The following is a 15,264-nucleotide window of genomic DNA, read 5'->3' on the forward strand; positions in this document are numbered from 1 at the left end:
AGTGGAAAACGGGGTTTTACTCACGATACTTCCTGGTGCCCATAGAAAACGGGGGATCTGCGTCCGATCCTGGACCTCCATGCTCTGAACAAGTTTCTGGTCAAGGAACGGTTCAGAATGCTCACCCTCCCTACATTGTAACCCCTCTTGGACGAAGGGGACTGGCTGTGCTCACTGGACCTCGAGGCGTACACGCACGTTCCGATAAACCCGGCCTCTTGCCGGTATCTGAGATTCCGGGTGGGGGAACTCCATCTCCAGTATCTTGTCCTTCCCTTTGGCCTGGTGGCCTCTCCAAGGGTTTTCACAAAATGTCTAGTTGTGGCTGCGGCCCTGCGTCTCCGCGGCCTGCAGATGTTTCCCTACTTCAACGACTGGTTGATCAAAGCGTCCTCTCGCCAGGAGGTTCTGCGAGCGACAAATCAAACCATCTTGCTCCTCCTGAGTCTCGGTTTCGAGGTGAACTTTCCCAAGTCTCACCTCTGCCCATCCCAGTCTCTCGAGTTCATCAGAGCAGTCCTGGACACGGTTCGTCTCCGCTCCTTCTTGCCTCGGCAGGAGGCCCTTGTTCGGTTATGCCAGAGGGTGTCCCGTCTGCCCTTGGCCCCAGCTCGGCTCATGATGGTCCTCCTAGGTCACATGGCCTCCACGGTTCACGTGACTCTTTTTGCCAGACTTCACCTTTGTATCCCTCAATGGACTGTGACGTCCCAATGGAACCAGGATCGGGACCCTGTCTCTCGACTCATTGTCGTGACTCCTTTGTTGAAGAAGTCTCTCCGTTGGTAGATGCTCTCTTCCAATCTTTCCAGAGGTTTTCTGTTTCATGTTCCTCCTCCACAGAAGGCCCTTACAATGGACTCGTCGGCCTATGCTTGGGGGGCACATCTGGACGGTCTTCGCACTCAGGGTCTTTGGTCCAGTGCCGACCGCCTTTGTCACATCAATCTGCTGGAACTTCGAGCGATTTTCCTCGCTCTGAAAACTTTTTGTCATCTGCTTCACGACCAAGTGGTCTGGTCTGCATGGACAACCAGGTCGCCATGTATTATATCAACAAATAAGGGGGCACAGGGTCTCTGTCCCTGTGCCAAGAGGTGATGCGGCTCTGGGATTGGGCCATCCGCCACAACATATTCTTTCGAGCAGTCTAAATTCAGGGCCAGCACAATTGTCTGGCAGACAAGTTGAGTCGTCTTCTGCAGCCTCATGAATGGTCCATCCATTCCTTGACCCTGCGTCAGGTGTTTGCTCGTTGGGGGACTCTGGACGTCGATATGTTCGCATCCCCCCTCAATCACAAGTTACCCCGCTTCTGCTCCAGGGTTTACACCCCTCTCAGGCTCGAGGCGGATGCCTTTCTGCTGGAATGGACGAACCTGTTTCTGTATGCGTTCCCTCAATTCCCTCTGATTCTGAAGACTCTCAACAGGCTCAAGTCCACGCGGGCCACCATGATTCTGATAGTTCCTCGGTGGCCCCGACAGTCGTGGTTCTCCCTTCTGTTGCAATTCAGTTCCAGGGAGCCTCTTTTTCTGCCTGGTTTTCCTTCTCTGTTTACGCAGAGTCGGGGTTCTCTGCTTCATCCCAACCTACAGTCTCTGCACTTAACGGCTTGGTTCCTCGCGACTTGATGCCCTTGTTCCAGTTCTCACAGCCTGTGCTGGACGTCCTGGAAGCGTCTCGGAAGGAGTCCACTCGCCAATGTTACCATCAGAAGTGGACCCGCTTTTCTTCCTGGTGTGCTACTCGGCAGCAGGAGCCGCTGTCTGCCTCCTTATCTGTTGTCCTGGATTATCTGTTACACTTGTCTGGTGCTGGACTCAAGTCCTCTTCGGTTCGAGTTCACCTTAGTGCCATTGCTGCTTTTCATCAGCCGATTGACGGGAAGCCTATCTCTGTTCATCCTGTGGTTTCCCGCTTCATTAAAGGCCTTTATCACGTTCATCCGCCGCTTAAACCTCCTCCTCTGGTTTGGGATCTTAACGTGGTCCTTGCTCAATTGATGAAACCCCCGTTCGAGCCGCTAGCGCGGGCTCACTTGAAGTATCTTACTTGGAAGGTTGTGTTTCTTATTGCTTTCACTTCTGCCCGTCGGGTCAGTGAGCTTCAAGCCTTGATAAGGCTTCCATCATGATAAGGTGGTTTTCTGTACCCATCCTAAGTTCTTGCCTAAGATTGTTTCTGATTTTCACATCATCCAATCCATTGTTTTTCCTGTGTTTTTTCCGAAGCCCCATTATCACCCTGGAGAAGCGGCTCTGCATTCTCTTGATTGTAAGCGTGCGCTGGCCTTCTACCTGAAACGCACCACTCCTCATCGTTCTGCTCCTCAACTGTTCTTCTCTTTCGATCCTAATCGCATGGTTCGCTGTTTCTAAGCGGACCATTTCTAACTGGTTGGCCGCTTGTATCTCTTTCTGTTACGCTCAGGCTGGTCTCTCCCTCCCGGGTTGAGTCACAGGCCACAAGGTCAGAGCGATGGCGGCGTCTGTTGCTTTCCTCCGCTCGACTCCAATTGAGGAAATCTGTAAGGCTGCCACTTGGTCCTCGGTTCATACGTTTACCTCGCACTACAGTCTGGATGCTTTCTCCAGGCAGGATGGCCATTTTGGCCAGTCAGTTTTGCAAAATCTGTTCTCCTAAATTGCCAACTCTCCCTCCATCCCATTCTGGTTACCTTGAAGGTCTCCCACATGTAGAGAATATGCTGCCTGCTTATTCTGGGATAAAGCACAGTTACTTACCATAACAGGTGTTACCCAGGTACAGCAGGCAGATATTCTCGCAACCCACCCACCTCCCCGTGGTTGGCTTCTTTGCTTGCTATCTGAACTGAGGACACGCTGAGGAGGCGCATGCCCTAGACTGGCGGGAGGGGCGCGCGCGCATGCGTGGGCCAATCACAAGCTTGAAGGTCTTCAAGCAAGTCTGCTTGCGAAAACGTCTACTAGGGGGCTCTGTCGGTGACGTCACCCACATGTAGAGAATATCTGCCTGCTGTCCCTAGATAACACCTGTTACGGTAAGTAACTGTGCTTTCCCGTGCCTCTGTGTGCTGTGTCCCCGCATGAGCAGTAGGAGCCTGCGCATGTTTCCCCAGCAGCGTTCCTGCCTGGGAGGAAAGATTGCTGCAGGAACAAAACCTCGGCAGCCAGTCAGGCTCTCCACCTCCGGCTTCAACTATAAACAAAGGCAGCAACAAATTGCAATACCCCAACGTCGCCATACCGATCTACTGCCTCACTGAGGGACCCGATCTCAGTAACCTGCTGCTGAGATGGGCGAGGAATAGAGAGCATAGTATCGGCCTCCTCCTCCGTCACTGACGCCTACACCCACTATGTCACTCTCACAGAGCTGTGCGGCCACGGGATATTTGCTAGGCCAGCCCACTTCGATAATGCGAGTTGGACTGTCGTAGCAAAATCCCCGAGGCTGCACGGCCTAGCGAATGGTGGACAGGGAGAAGGGGTACTACTGGACAGGAGAAAGTAGGGAAGGGGTGCTGCTGGACAGGGGGGAGGTAAAAGGAAGGGAGAAGGGAAGACAGACAGGGGGAGAGACACGGAAAAAAAAAGACAGACAAACAGGGCAGAGAGAGAGACATAAAGAAAGAAAGACAGGGGGCCAGAGAGTGAGACAGAAAGACAGAAACAGGGCAGGAAGAGAGAAATAAAGACAAACATACAGAAAGAAATAAAAAAAGAGAAAAAAGAAAGAAATGCCTAAGTCTACACATATATTCTAGCACTTGTTAATGTAACAGGCTAAACAACTAGAGTTTATCAGAATCACAAAAGTAAAATAAAAGTTTCTTGATCATATGTCTCTTTAGCTATAAATTACAATATTATTATTAAGACTTAGCCAAAAGGAAAGATTTATAAACTATAGAATTTTATCTCATGCAAAATTGCCATTTCTTTTATAAGACATTAACTATTCTTTTCTGAGGCCCTCCAAGTACCTACAGATCCAAAATGTCGCCCTGCAAAGGGTTTGAGTTTGTGACCACTGCTATAGAGGAATTCTTCAATTCCAAAACAAAAAGTCCTTGGGCAATGTAAACCACATAATATAGAAGAAAACAACTGTTTCAGTCAGCAAGCCACATGGAAAGCATCAAATATGCAGCATGTCACAAAAAAGTTACTCATTTTACTTTTGAGACTTGACAAGCAACACTTTTTTTTCCTAATTAAGAATTCTGTTACATCCTTTCCAGATTCAGTACGCTAGGTGTTCAATCCCTTCCCACAATCTGGGGGTTGCAGAAATCCAAACACTTTTCTGAGCATGTGCTCCTCCTACCTTAGAGAGTGTTAGAGCCCCCTGCAGGTTCAATTTCTACAAGCAATCCGTGCAGAAGTCTCCTCTGTTCTGCATTTTTTTCTTATTTTTTTCACTTAAAGTTCGTCTTTTTCGGTGGCTTTAGTGCCATGAGACCCTTTTTTTGTGATCCTCTGAGAGGATAAGATACAGTCCCATGAAGCTGGACTGCTGCTTCACAGAGAAATTTTAGTGGACCTGTGGAGCCCACCTGCTGTGTACCACCCTTCTGAGACTTGGGGTCGATTCCCCTGGGAGCTCACTTGCCCTCTGACCCTATCAGAGGTTTAAGCATAGGCTGTATGCATCCTGAGTAAATGTCACTTAGGGTTTCAGGGCTCAGGCTGCGTTTCCCGCCCCGGGTCACATGGAATGGTTTCATGGGGCAGAGTTTGCATTCAGAGTCTCCAACAGGCAGTCCAAAAATCTTCAAGTTTGGTCATTTGGAGCATTTTCTGAGGCAGAAAATCCATTCCTCCATTCAGCTGCACTGTAACAAAGTTGACAGGCAGGCACTTCACAGACTGTAAGTACACCTCCATTATTTCCTATGGGAGCTTCAGAGCTGGTCTAGTTTGTAGCTCTTCCCTTTGGTCTCGCAACAGCTCCCCACACTTTTACCAAGGTGATGGTAGTTGTAGCGGCTTTTCTCCACAGGTAGGGTATCCAGGTCCATCCTTACTTGGATGACTGGTTGATCCAGGCTCCGTCTCGACAGGAGTGTGAACTGCCGTGGAGACGGTGGTATCTCTGCTACAGTGCTTGGATTGGATTGTCAACTTCAAGAAGAGCCAGTTGATGCCTTCACAGACCTTGGAGTATCTGGGCCTTCTCTCTGACACCGGCTAGTGTGTTTCTTCCTGAGCCATGCAGATAGAAACTTCAGCAACAGATAAAAGAACCCCTGGACCTTCCAGCTCCCATGGCATTATCTGCAGGTGCTGGGGTCCATGGCAGCTTCTTTGGAGGCAGTCCCCTGGGCCAGAGTGTACATGCACCCTCTACAAGAGTCCCTCCTCTCTCAGTTGTCTTGGCAGCACCATCCCCTTCAAATGCCACTCCCCTGGCCAGAACCAGCTCACAGAAGTCTGAACTGCTGGCTTCATGGGGAGGCTCTCTGCCAGGCCAAGCCTCTTCGGATCTCAGAAGGGATCACTCTTTTGACGGTTGTTAGGTTGGGATGCTCACTGCGGGAACCACTCCATTCAGGAGCGTTCATTCAATCGTCTGAAGCTCAGGTGATTTGGCTGGCATTACTCGCTCTCCAGCCCACTATGGAAAGAAAAACAGTGCGAGTGTTCTCAGACAATGCCATGGTGGTGGCGTATGTCAATCGTCAAGGGGGCCCAAGAAGTGCTCCCTTGGGCCAGGAAGCTCAGCTGCTGTTTCGCTGGGCAGAGTTACATCATCTTTCGACAGCACACATAGCCGGAGTAAACAACGTACAGGCATTCTTCCTCAGTTGACAAGTCCTAGACATGGTTGAATGGTCCCTTTCACAGAAAGCATTTCTTCTGATCTGTGGTCAGGCCCATATGGACTTGATGGCTTCAGCAGAGAACTCAAAGGTTAGGCGCTTCTTCAGTTGAAGAACAGAGCACAGAAGATTAGGGCTGGACACCTTGGTTCATCCTGGCCAGCTTACGAGCTCCTTTATGTGTTCCCTCCGTGGTTTCCAATCAGTTGGGTCATCCGCCTGATAGTGACGCATCACAGCCTCATGATTCTAGTTGATCCAGACTGGTCTTGTTGCCCGTGGTATACGGATCTCGTTCGTCTTCAGCAGGACAGGAATCTCAAAAACTCTCTTCATCACAATCTTCTCAGTCAGGGTCCAGTACCCATGGAGAATCCATAGCGCTTTGGTCTTACTGCATGGCTCTTGAGCATGCAATCCTGATGAGAAGCAGTTATTCAGATGTGGTCATCTCGATGCTTTTGAAGTCCAAGAAACCATCTACTATGGATACCACAGTCTGCCAAGTTCCCCAAAGATGCCATCACTATATTAAATAGTATTTTTACTTATAATGTGTTTATCTATGACTTTTTTTTAGAATGTATCATTATAAAGTTCCTCAAACTGATGCAAAGGAAAGTCTCAGAATAATTGATTAGACAAATAATTTCTCTGCAATACTTAACAGCCTCAGCTCTAGCACCGGTGCAGACTGCTTATTGCTAGTGTTGAGATGCCATCTGCATAGTTAGCAAGATTGCCACACTTTGCATTGTTTCTTGGTCTCTCAGTCTGATCTGCATGGGACACTTTATTGCCTGTCTCTCCTTACAGCTGTTGATGTGTGGCACTGGGAACATCAGCATCTCTGACTTCAGGACTCATGCTGTGGTTGTGGGGGGATCCTGGCACTTCCGAGAGAAGGTACGAAACTACAAAGGGGAAAACTAATTATATTCCACCTTTCTTTCCACTTAATTCCTTATAAGCAGCTTTACAAAGGTTTGTGACTTTGTCAGATCTAGCAGATTCCTCTGCTCTTTGCAAGTCCAGCTAAATTGGAAACAGGCTGAGATCTGCTATTTATCAACATTTTTCAGAACTTCAAAATTAAAATAAAATAAACAGCTTAAATACCAATGTTAAACCCTCCAAAAGTGCAAGGTGTAAATATATGATTAATGAAAGAAGTGTTCAGTGCCTTATATTTTTTCCAATATGGAAGCAGAAAACGATAGGAACCATCAACACATTTCTTACATTCCCCTTCACCAACATGCCAAATCAAATGATATACAGTCACTTATCTGAAAAAAATCAGATGATAGCACAGTAGAAGTCCACACATTGTTCATACTGCTTATGTTCCTACATTCACTCCATAACGACAATCTTTGAAAGACTAAAAACTGTCCTTCAACTCGCAGTCCTTGTGGACTCCCAACACAGATCTGGGTTTCACCTTTCGGCTTCTTCAAAGCCACTTCCTTCAATTTATTTTATCATACTTAGAATCATTTGCCATTTATTTAAATAACTGTTTAACCATACCTTGTAATGAATATTTGGCATCTCACATGGTGAGAGAACCCCACCGGTGCTGGCAGCTGCAAATGTTACTATTTTGAGCTTGGCATTTTTTAGCCATTACAACACGTGATCCAATTCTCATCAAGCCTGGGGAAACTTTTGCACATGATCATTCTACCAAACCCACCCAATCATTTAATCACACTACATCCATCCTACTTCATCACTTACACTGCTTATCACTCACTTGTGTACTTACTACCGCCCATTCACTAATCCACACATTATACAACAAGCACGCTCACCAGGATGCCATAAAGCTCACGTGCCCTTTCACAGTCTCATGTACAATAAAGACTCCACTAAAGTCACCAGACAGCAACCTATATCTCCACTCTCCCACAGTTGTCAAAACCTCCCACATTCATCAATTATCGGTTTTCAGTGCGGGCCTTGCAACTGGCTCTCACGAATCAACTTCCTTATCACCTCCATGCCACTATGACATTAAAACCTCCTTTCTAACCTAACTAAAATTTTCCAAAAACTTCTCTATTAAATCTTCTGCTCCATCCTTCACTAACGTAAGAACATAAGAATAGCCTTATTGGCTTCTTTTGGGGAGGGTAACCAGGCCGATTTAAATTTTATATTGTTATTTTTGAGGGCAGGAGGTAGAGAATGACACAGTGACAAAATTCATCACCGTTCCCGTCCCCGCGGATAACCACGGGAAATAATCCCATGTCATTTTCTAGTGTCTATCTCAACCTCAGTCCTTCTACACCAGCATTCTTCAAAGCAAAGCTTGAGGGTCAGTGGTTGTGCCCAATTATACTCTGATTCTTTCCTCTCTCCTTAAAGAATGACATGAAGATGGTTTCCCGCTGGGACGGGAACGGTGATAAATTTTGTCACCGTGTCATTCTCTAGCAGGAGGTCATTCAATATCCATATATGCAGAAATGGGAGGAGGATTTGGGTATTACTTTTCAAAAGGAAGAGTGGACACAAATATGTCTTGAGGTCCAAAAGGCATCCCAAAGTGTTTTGGTGCAAGAAAATGCCTACAAAGTGTTAATGCACTGGTATCTTACCCCGGCACGCTTGCATTGTATGTATCCCCAGACTAGTGATGTATGTTGGAGGGGAAAGGGTTCCTATTTACATATTTGGTGGGAATGTTCTGATAACAGATTGTTTTGGTTACATGTTACTACCACTTTGTCATCTTGAATAGAGGATCCGGTTCAATATTTACCTCAGAGCTGTCTTCTGGGGTTGCACAATGTCAGATCTACTCCCATGTTGGACCAAGCTGGTTCGCATGAATCTGGCAGCTGCTAAAATGTCTCATTGCTCGGAATTGGAAAAGCAGCTCAGCGCCGACAGGAGAGGCTTAGAATCTTCAGTTGTGTCAGTTGGCACAAACGGAATGCCTTGCTGCTAAACATTATGGTTATTATGAACACCAGGATTGGACTTGGAAGAAAATATTTGCTTTCCTTTGATCCTTTTGTTTTGGGATATGGTGGTTGATATGAGAGGGGGAGATGTTGGGGGGGGCACACTGAAGAACACACAGCGTGCCCCCTTTTATGGAGTATTAGTGGGGGAGTGGTAAGGGGGTGGTGATCTTGATGTGCTATAGGGGTAGGGGGTTGTTTTCTGTTATGGTGGTTCAGTTGTGGGGTGGTGTTCCTTTGTTAGCAAGGATTTTGCTGTATTGGGTAGTGAATGGGTGGGTACTGGAACATCACAATTTGTATGTTGTGCTGTTTTGTGAATTTTGTTAGTGTTTATGAAAAGTTAAAATATATTAAAAAAAGAATGGCCTTACTGGGTCAGACCAGTGGTCCATCAAGCCCAGTAGCCCATTCTCACGGTGGCCAATCCAGGTCCCTAGTATCTGGCCAAAACCCAAGGAGTAGCAACATTCCATGTTCCAATCCAGGGCAAGCAGTGGCTTCCCCCATGTCTTTCTCAATAACAGACTATGGACTTTTCCTCCAGAAAATTATCCAATCCTTTCTTAAAACCAGCTATGCTATCTGCTCTTAACATAACCTCTGGCAATGTGTTCCAGAGCTTAACTATTCTCTGAGTGGAAAAAAATTTCCTCCTATTATTTTAAAATTATTTCCCTGTAATTTCCCTAGTCTTTGTAATTTTTGACAGAGTGAGGAATTGATCCATTTGTACCCATTCTGCTCCACTCAGGATTTTGTAGACTTCAATCAGCCGTCTTTTTTCCAAGCTGAAGAGCCCTAACTTTGTTATTCTTTCCTCATGCTGCATCCTCATACTGTATCTTCAGGGACGGATCCCTTGGGAGCTGGCTCACCCCTGGTTCGTTCACTGGTGGGTTTGAGTGCAGGCTGTGTGGAGGTGTTCCCGAGGGTGGCAGAGGTCTCTGGCTGGTGGAGTTGGGCCAGAGGGGCAGACAAAAGACCCAGCAGTCCAGTTTGCAAGGCTTGTTGAGGTAGAGGATTTCATAGTAACATGATGGCAGATAAAGGCTAAATGGCCCATCTAGTCTGCCCATCCACAGTAACCATTTTCTCTTTCTCTCGCTGAGAGATCCACATGCCTCTTGAATTCAGACACAGTCTCACCACCTCTTCTGGGAGATTGTTTTAAATATTTTAATTATTATTATTATTGTAAACCGACCAGATACCAGATAAATAAACTTGTGAAACTTCCACGCATATACCACCCTTTCTGTAAAATAGTATTTCCTTAGATTACTCCGGAGCCTATCACCTCTTAACTTCATCCTATGCCCTCTCATTGCAGAGTTTCCTTTCAAATGAAAGAGATTCAACTCATGCACATTTACATTATGTAGGTATTTAAACGTCTCTTATCATAGTTTCCCTCTCCCGCCTTTCCTCCAAAGTAGGAGGATTGAGATCTTTAAGTCTATCCCTATACACCTTATGATGAAGACCATGCACCATTTTAGTAGCCTTCCTCTGGACTGACTCCATCCTTTTTATATCTCCCTCTAAGTTGTTTCAGCTTTCTTTACTGCAGCTCTCAGCACAGCATGGCACAGTGAATACAAGGCTGACAGCCTGTCACAGCCTTGGGGGGGGTCTTTAAAAATGGTTTTTGGGCAGTTTGGGAGTTAGCCCTAGTCCCCAACCCCTGAAATCCTAAAATGCCACTTTTGAGGGATTCTAGTGCTTTTCCCAGGCTGTTTTTCTCTGAAAACTGCACCTACATCAGCCATCTTGGATTTTCCCAATTTGAATTGAAAGTTATTTCTTGCCTCTATAAGCTTCATTTTTGAAAGAAAACCACTCAGATGGACTCCTCAGGACAAGATACTTCGGATTCATGCCCTGTTTGCAGTGGATGACTGTCTGGTGAGCAGTCGTGTTTTACATATTCTGCGGCTCAGGAGAGGGGGCAGATTTTCCCTTGACCCTTTTTAGGGTATCCTGCCACTCACACAAGACAGGGCCAGTCCAAAAAGTCAAAATTGGCCCCTGGGGACAATACACTTGCAGCCCTGACAAAACGCAGCCATGATTCGGCAGAAAAGGTGAAAAAATCCTCCAAAGGCTCCAAAAGGAATTCCCAGGAGATGGCTGCTGACCCAGATGATGGTTTCCCCCCTGAATTTATTAACATGCTCTTCCAGACTTATCTAGCTAAGAAAAAGGCACCATCTGTGCCTCCTTTAGCATCCTTGCTAGCTTCAGGGGTTACCCCTTCCCAGGACATGGTCGTAAGTCCAGGTTTCCAGAGTTGTCCAGGGATGATTTTCTGGCTGATGACAAGAATGACCAAGATGACATGACAATACCATTGCTTATGCAGGCAAGCACTACCTGCGGGGGATATAGTGGCATTCGCAGATCTCCAAGATCCAGATCTAGGAGAGGCTATGAGTGAGGATCCCATGGTGCAGGGATTTTTTTGCCCTCAGCTTTGGTCGATCTGATTTCTGAATCCCTCCAGGAGTTGAAATTGGAGGTTGAGCAGTTAGCAGCTGCAGAATGCTCCCTTCTGAGCAGCAAGAAGCCGCAGTCTTCATCCTTTCCTGATTATCCAGACATTGCGAAAATGCTTGTGGATCAGTGGGAAGTGCTGGAGGGTCCTCTGAAAGTCGCTAAAGCCTTGTCCAAGCTCTACCCTGTGGCAGACAAGTTAATTCAACATTTTATGTCCCCGAAAGTGAATTCCTTGGTGACACAGGTTACCAAGCACACTTCTCTCTTTAGTGTTGTAGGAGTTGTGCTAAAGGATGCACAGGACAGTAGGATTGATTTTGTCCTCAAACGGCTCTGCAGCCTCTGAGCTCAAAGAAGCCACAGCTGCTTCTTTTATAGCCAAAGCATGCCACGCAAAGTTACACCATGACACAATAGTGCTCCAAGATGTCCCCTTTTTGGTTTCAGGCATGGATTATGCCTTGTATGATCTCTTCAGAGTCTATTTTGGCTTATAGGATGTTGTGGATCTGGCAGTAGTCCGGTGAGTCATCCTCTAAGGCAGAGGTGTCAGTCTCTCCTCGAGGGCCGCAATTCAGTCAGGTTTTCAGGATTTCCCCAATGAATATGCATGAGATCTATTTGCATGCACTGCTTTCATTGTATGCTAATAGATCTCATGCATATTCATTAGGGAAATCCAGAAAACCCAACTGGATTGCAGCCCTCGAGGAGGGACTTTGACACCCCTGCTCTAAGGTGACTCTCAGTAAATTGTTTTTTAGAGGGAAATTACTGTTCAGTAAAGGCCTGGATGAACTTATGGCTAGTGTGCAGGATCATAAATCCAAGTCCTTGCCAGACAACAGGCCCTGGTCCTCTTGAGTTCTGGGATGTTCTAACTTTCATCCCTCCAGATGTTCCCATCAGTACTATGGAGGCACCTCAGTTCAGAGAGTCTTATCAGTCAGCCAAACAACGGTTTGGTGAATCTCGGCATCCACAGTCTATAGGGAGCTGCCCTGCGTCTACCCCTAAGAAACGGTTCTTCAGGATAACTACAAACTTTTAGCGCTCTTTCTGGACTTCCCGTTGGGAAGACCAGATAAGGTAGCCCAAGTAGAGGTTGATGAACATTGCAGCCATAGAATCGGTCCCAGAGCCCGACCTGGGCTCCAGCATACTTGCTATACTTCATCGTGCCAAAGAGAGGCTCCAAAGACTGGAGAGCAATCCTGGACCTCAAAGGGGTCAGTGCAGCCCTTGAGGTCCCCTGTTTCAGGTTGGAAACATTACAGTCGGTGATCGCCTTGGTAGTTCCCAGGGAATTCTTAGATTCCCTGGACTTGACAGAGGCTTATCTTCATACCCCCATTTTTGTAGAACACAGAAAATATCTGGGGTTCCATGCTCTACAGCAGCACTTCTAATTTGTGGCCTTGCCCTTTCGGTTGATGTTGGTGCTCAGGATATTCACCAAGGTGATGGTCGTTGTGGTTGCCCACTTATAGAAACTCGGAATTCAAGTCTATCCGTACCTGGACGACTGGCTAGTCAGAGCCCATTTGGAGTCTGAGGGGTGTCAGGTGGTTCGCCACGTCATTCAGCTTCTTAAACATCTAGGCTGGGTGATCAGCTTTCGAAAGAGCCAGCTTATTCTGACTGAGGACTTGGAATACCTGGGAGTCTGCTTTGCCACAGGGCAGAACAAGGATTTTCTGTCCAACTTGCACTGGGAGAAACTTTGCCAGCTAATATGTGCTTTCCTGGATACTCTGGCCTCAACAGCCTGGCAGTACCTGCAGATCCTGGGGTCCATGGCTGTGACCATCGATGGGGCTCCCTGGGCGAGGGCCCATCTATGCCTGCTACAGGATGTGCTTATTTCCTGTTGGAGTTTGCAGTGAGATCCACTGCATGCCCAGCTCCCTTGGACAGTGGAGGCTCGAAACAGTCTGGCTTGGTGGAACGGGTCTCTGTGCAAGGAAGCCCAGCTTCTCTTTCGTAGCCGGAATGGACAACATTCAGGTAGATTATCTCAGCCATCAGACTCTGGTCTCTGTCACAGAGAGTCTTCAGCTGCATGGTGAGGCAATGGGGTCATCCAACATTTGACCTTATAGCATCAGCGGCCAACAATGGTGGATTGGTGTTTCAGCTGCTGTTGCAAGTCAGGAAGTAAAAGCTTGGACATGCTGGTAGAGCACTAACTACTTGAGGATCTTCTTTAGGTCTTCCCTCCATGGCCCATGATAGGCCATCTGCTAAGGCAGATCAAGGCATACAGAGGTCGGGTGATTCTTGTGGCACCCAACTGGCCAAGACAGCCGTGGTATGTTGGCCTGGCTCGTTTACAGCTGAATTGGGGGCTCAGGCTATCCTCATCTCCTTACACAGGCTATCCTCATCTCCTTACACAGGGCCCGATTGCGCTCCTGGATCTAGACCGCAATGGCCTAGCTCTTGAATGTGCGGCCTTAGTCTGCAGGGACTACTCCTCAGGAGTAATAGCTATTCTATTGCACAGCAAAATAAGTCACCTGTGGCAGCCTGTACGAAGTCTTGTTGATGTCATCAATCTTGTTGCAAATAATGTGCAACATTTTCACATGGATAGTGTAAAATAAGATAGTGACAAAACAGCAAACGCACAGGCAAGATTCCCTTCCTTGAAGTTTCCTCCCTTGAGTTTAAACTAAATTAAACTAAACCTTAAGTTTGTATACTGCATCGTCTCCATAAAGATAGAGCTCAGCACGGTTTACAAGTAAATTCAATAAATGAGGGAAGGACATAATAATAGTAGTAGCATGCAAGAAGTCTGCCTGCATCCCTGCAAAGAACAAGTGTGGCTGAAGGCAGGAAGGAGCAGCCCAGCTGGATGGCCCTGAAGGGAGCAAGTGTGGCCCTGAGGACTGAGGAAAACATCTGGGACACTGTAATACTAGGATACAAGCTATACCACAGAGACAGAGTGGCTCAAAAAGGTGGGGGCATTGCCATATACGTCTAGGCAGGGAGAGCTGCAGGGAGTAGGCAGAAAGGGGAGAAAGAAGTAACAAACTAAAAACCAACAATAAGCTTAGAGAGGAGGCTGAATAGGAGCAGGTAGCTAGGGGCAGTGGCGAGAGTAAGCTCCGCCCACCCCTACCGCGTTAGCAGTCACCACCTGAACTCCCCCTTAAAAGGGGAGGAGCCAACAGCGCGCAGCCATTTGGCGAGTGGCAAAGGCACTCGTCTTAGCGAGAGTGCTTTTGCGAAGGGCCTCAAGGGCCAAATCATTACACCTAAGGACAGCAAGGTAAGGAAGCCAACGAATACCACATCTAAATAACCAAACAAGTATATAAAAGCAAAAACACAGAAGACATAGAGGGCACATACATACGAAACAACAGCAGGATGCACGCAATCTGCTGACTTAAAGTTAGGAACACCAGCACTAACCAACACAGAACACCACAACACTAGTCAAAAGCGGCACATTTGGGTTGCATACAGGGAAAAACATAACTAGAGAAGTAGCAAGCAGCAGGCACAGAAGAGAACACATACACACAACCAAAAAGGTACCAGTGCAATAATAGAGAGTACTCCAAAAGGCGGGCAGCAATGGAAGCAGAGGGAATCCAAAAGATGAGCTTTCCAGTGTTCTGCACAATCTGCCATATGTATGATTACCTCCCCTCGGGGAGGCAGTCATGTATGCGGTCGGTGTCAGGAGCTGAAAAACTTGAAAAAGGAAGTTAGGCAACTGAAGGAAAGGATACAGGAACTGGAAAGACTTTATATCGCAGAAGACCCAATCAAGATAGCAGAAGTCTTCATGAGAGAGAGACACATTGAGGAAGAAGTCAGAGAGCTCGAGGAGTTCCTTGAGGAGGCCTACAGGAGGGTGGAAGAACACGAACATCAGAGGAAAGATGAAAATACACCCACATGGGATGGAGAATAAGAGGAAGATGATTCCAAGGAAGAAACCCATAGAGGAATCCCACA

At 47.1% G+C, this 15,264-nt stretch overlaps 1 protein-coding gene across 5 annotated transcripts in view; it reads left to right on the forward strand.

The window, feature by feature from the left end:
* Nucleotides 1-15,264, forward strand: part of AREL1 (apoptosis resistant E3 ubiquitin protein ligase 1) — a 293,395-nt gene that overhangs the window by 252,797 nt on the left and 25,334 nt on the right. For 4 of the 5 annotated variants that reach the window (XM_033951578.1, XM_033951577.1, XM_033951579.1 and 1 more), the window contains one exon: nucleotides 6,626-6,715. The exons of the other annotated variant lie outside the window; for it this stretch is intronic. In XM_033951578.1, coding sequence (XP_033807469.1) covers nucleotides 6,626-6,715 — 90 coding nt within the window. The remainder of the gene's footprint in view (nucleotides 1-6,625; nucleotides 6,716-15,264) is intronic. 5 annotated transcript variants of the gene reach the window in all.

Source organism: Geotrypetes seraphini, chromosome 7 (assembly GCF_902459505.1).
Source record: "Geotrypetes seraphini chromosome 7, aGeoSer1.1, whole genome shotgun sequence".
Lineage (NCBI taxonomy): Eukaryota > Metazoa > Chordata > Amphibia > Gymnophiona > Dermophiidae > Geotrypetes > Geotrypetes seraphini.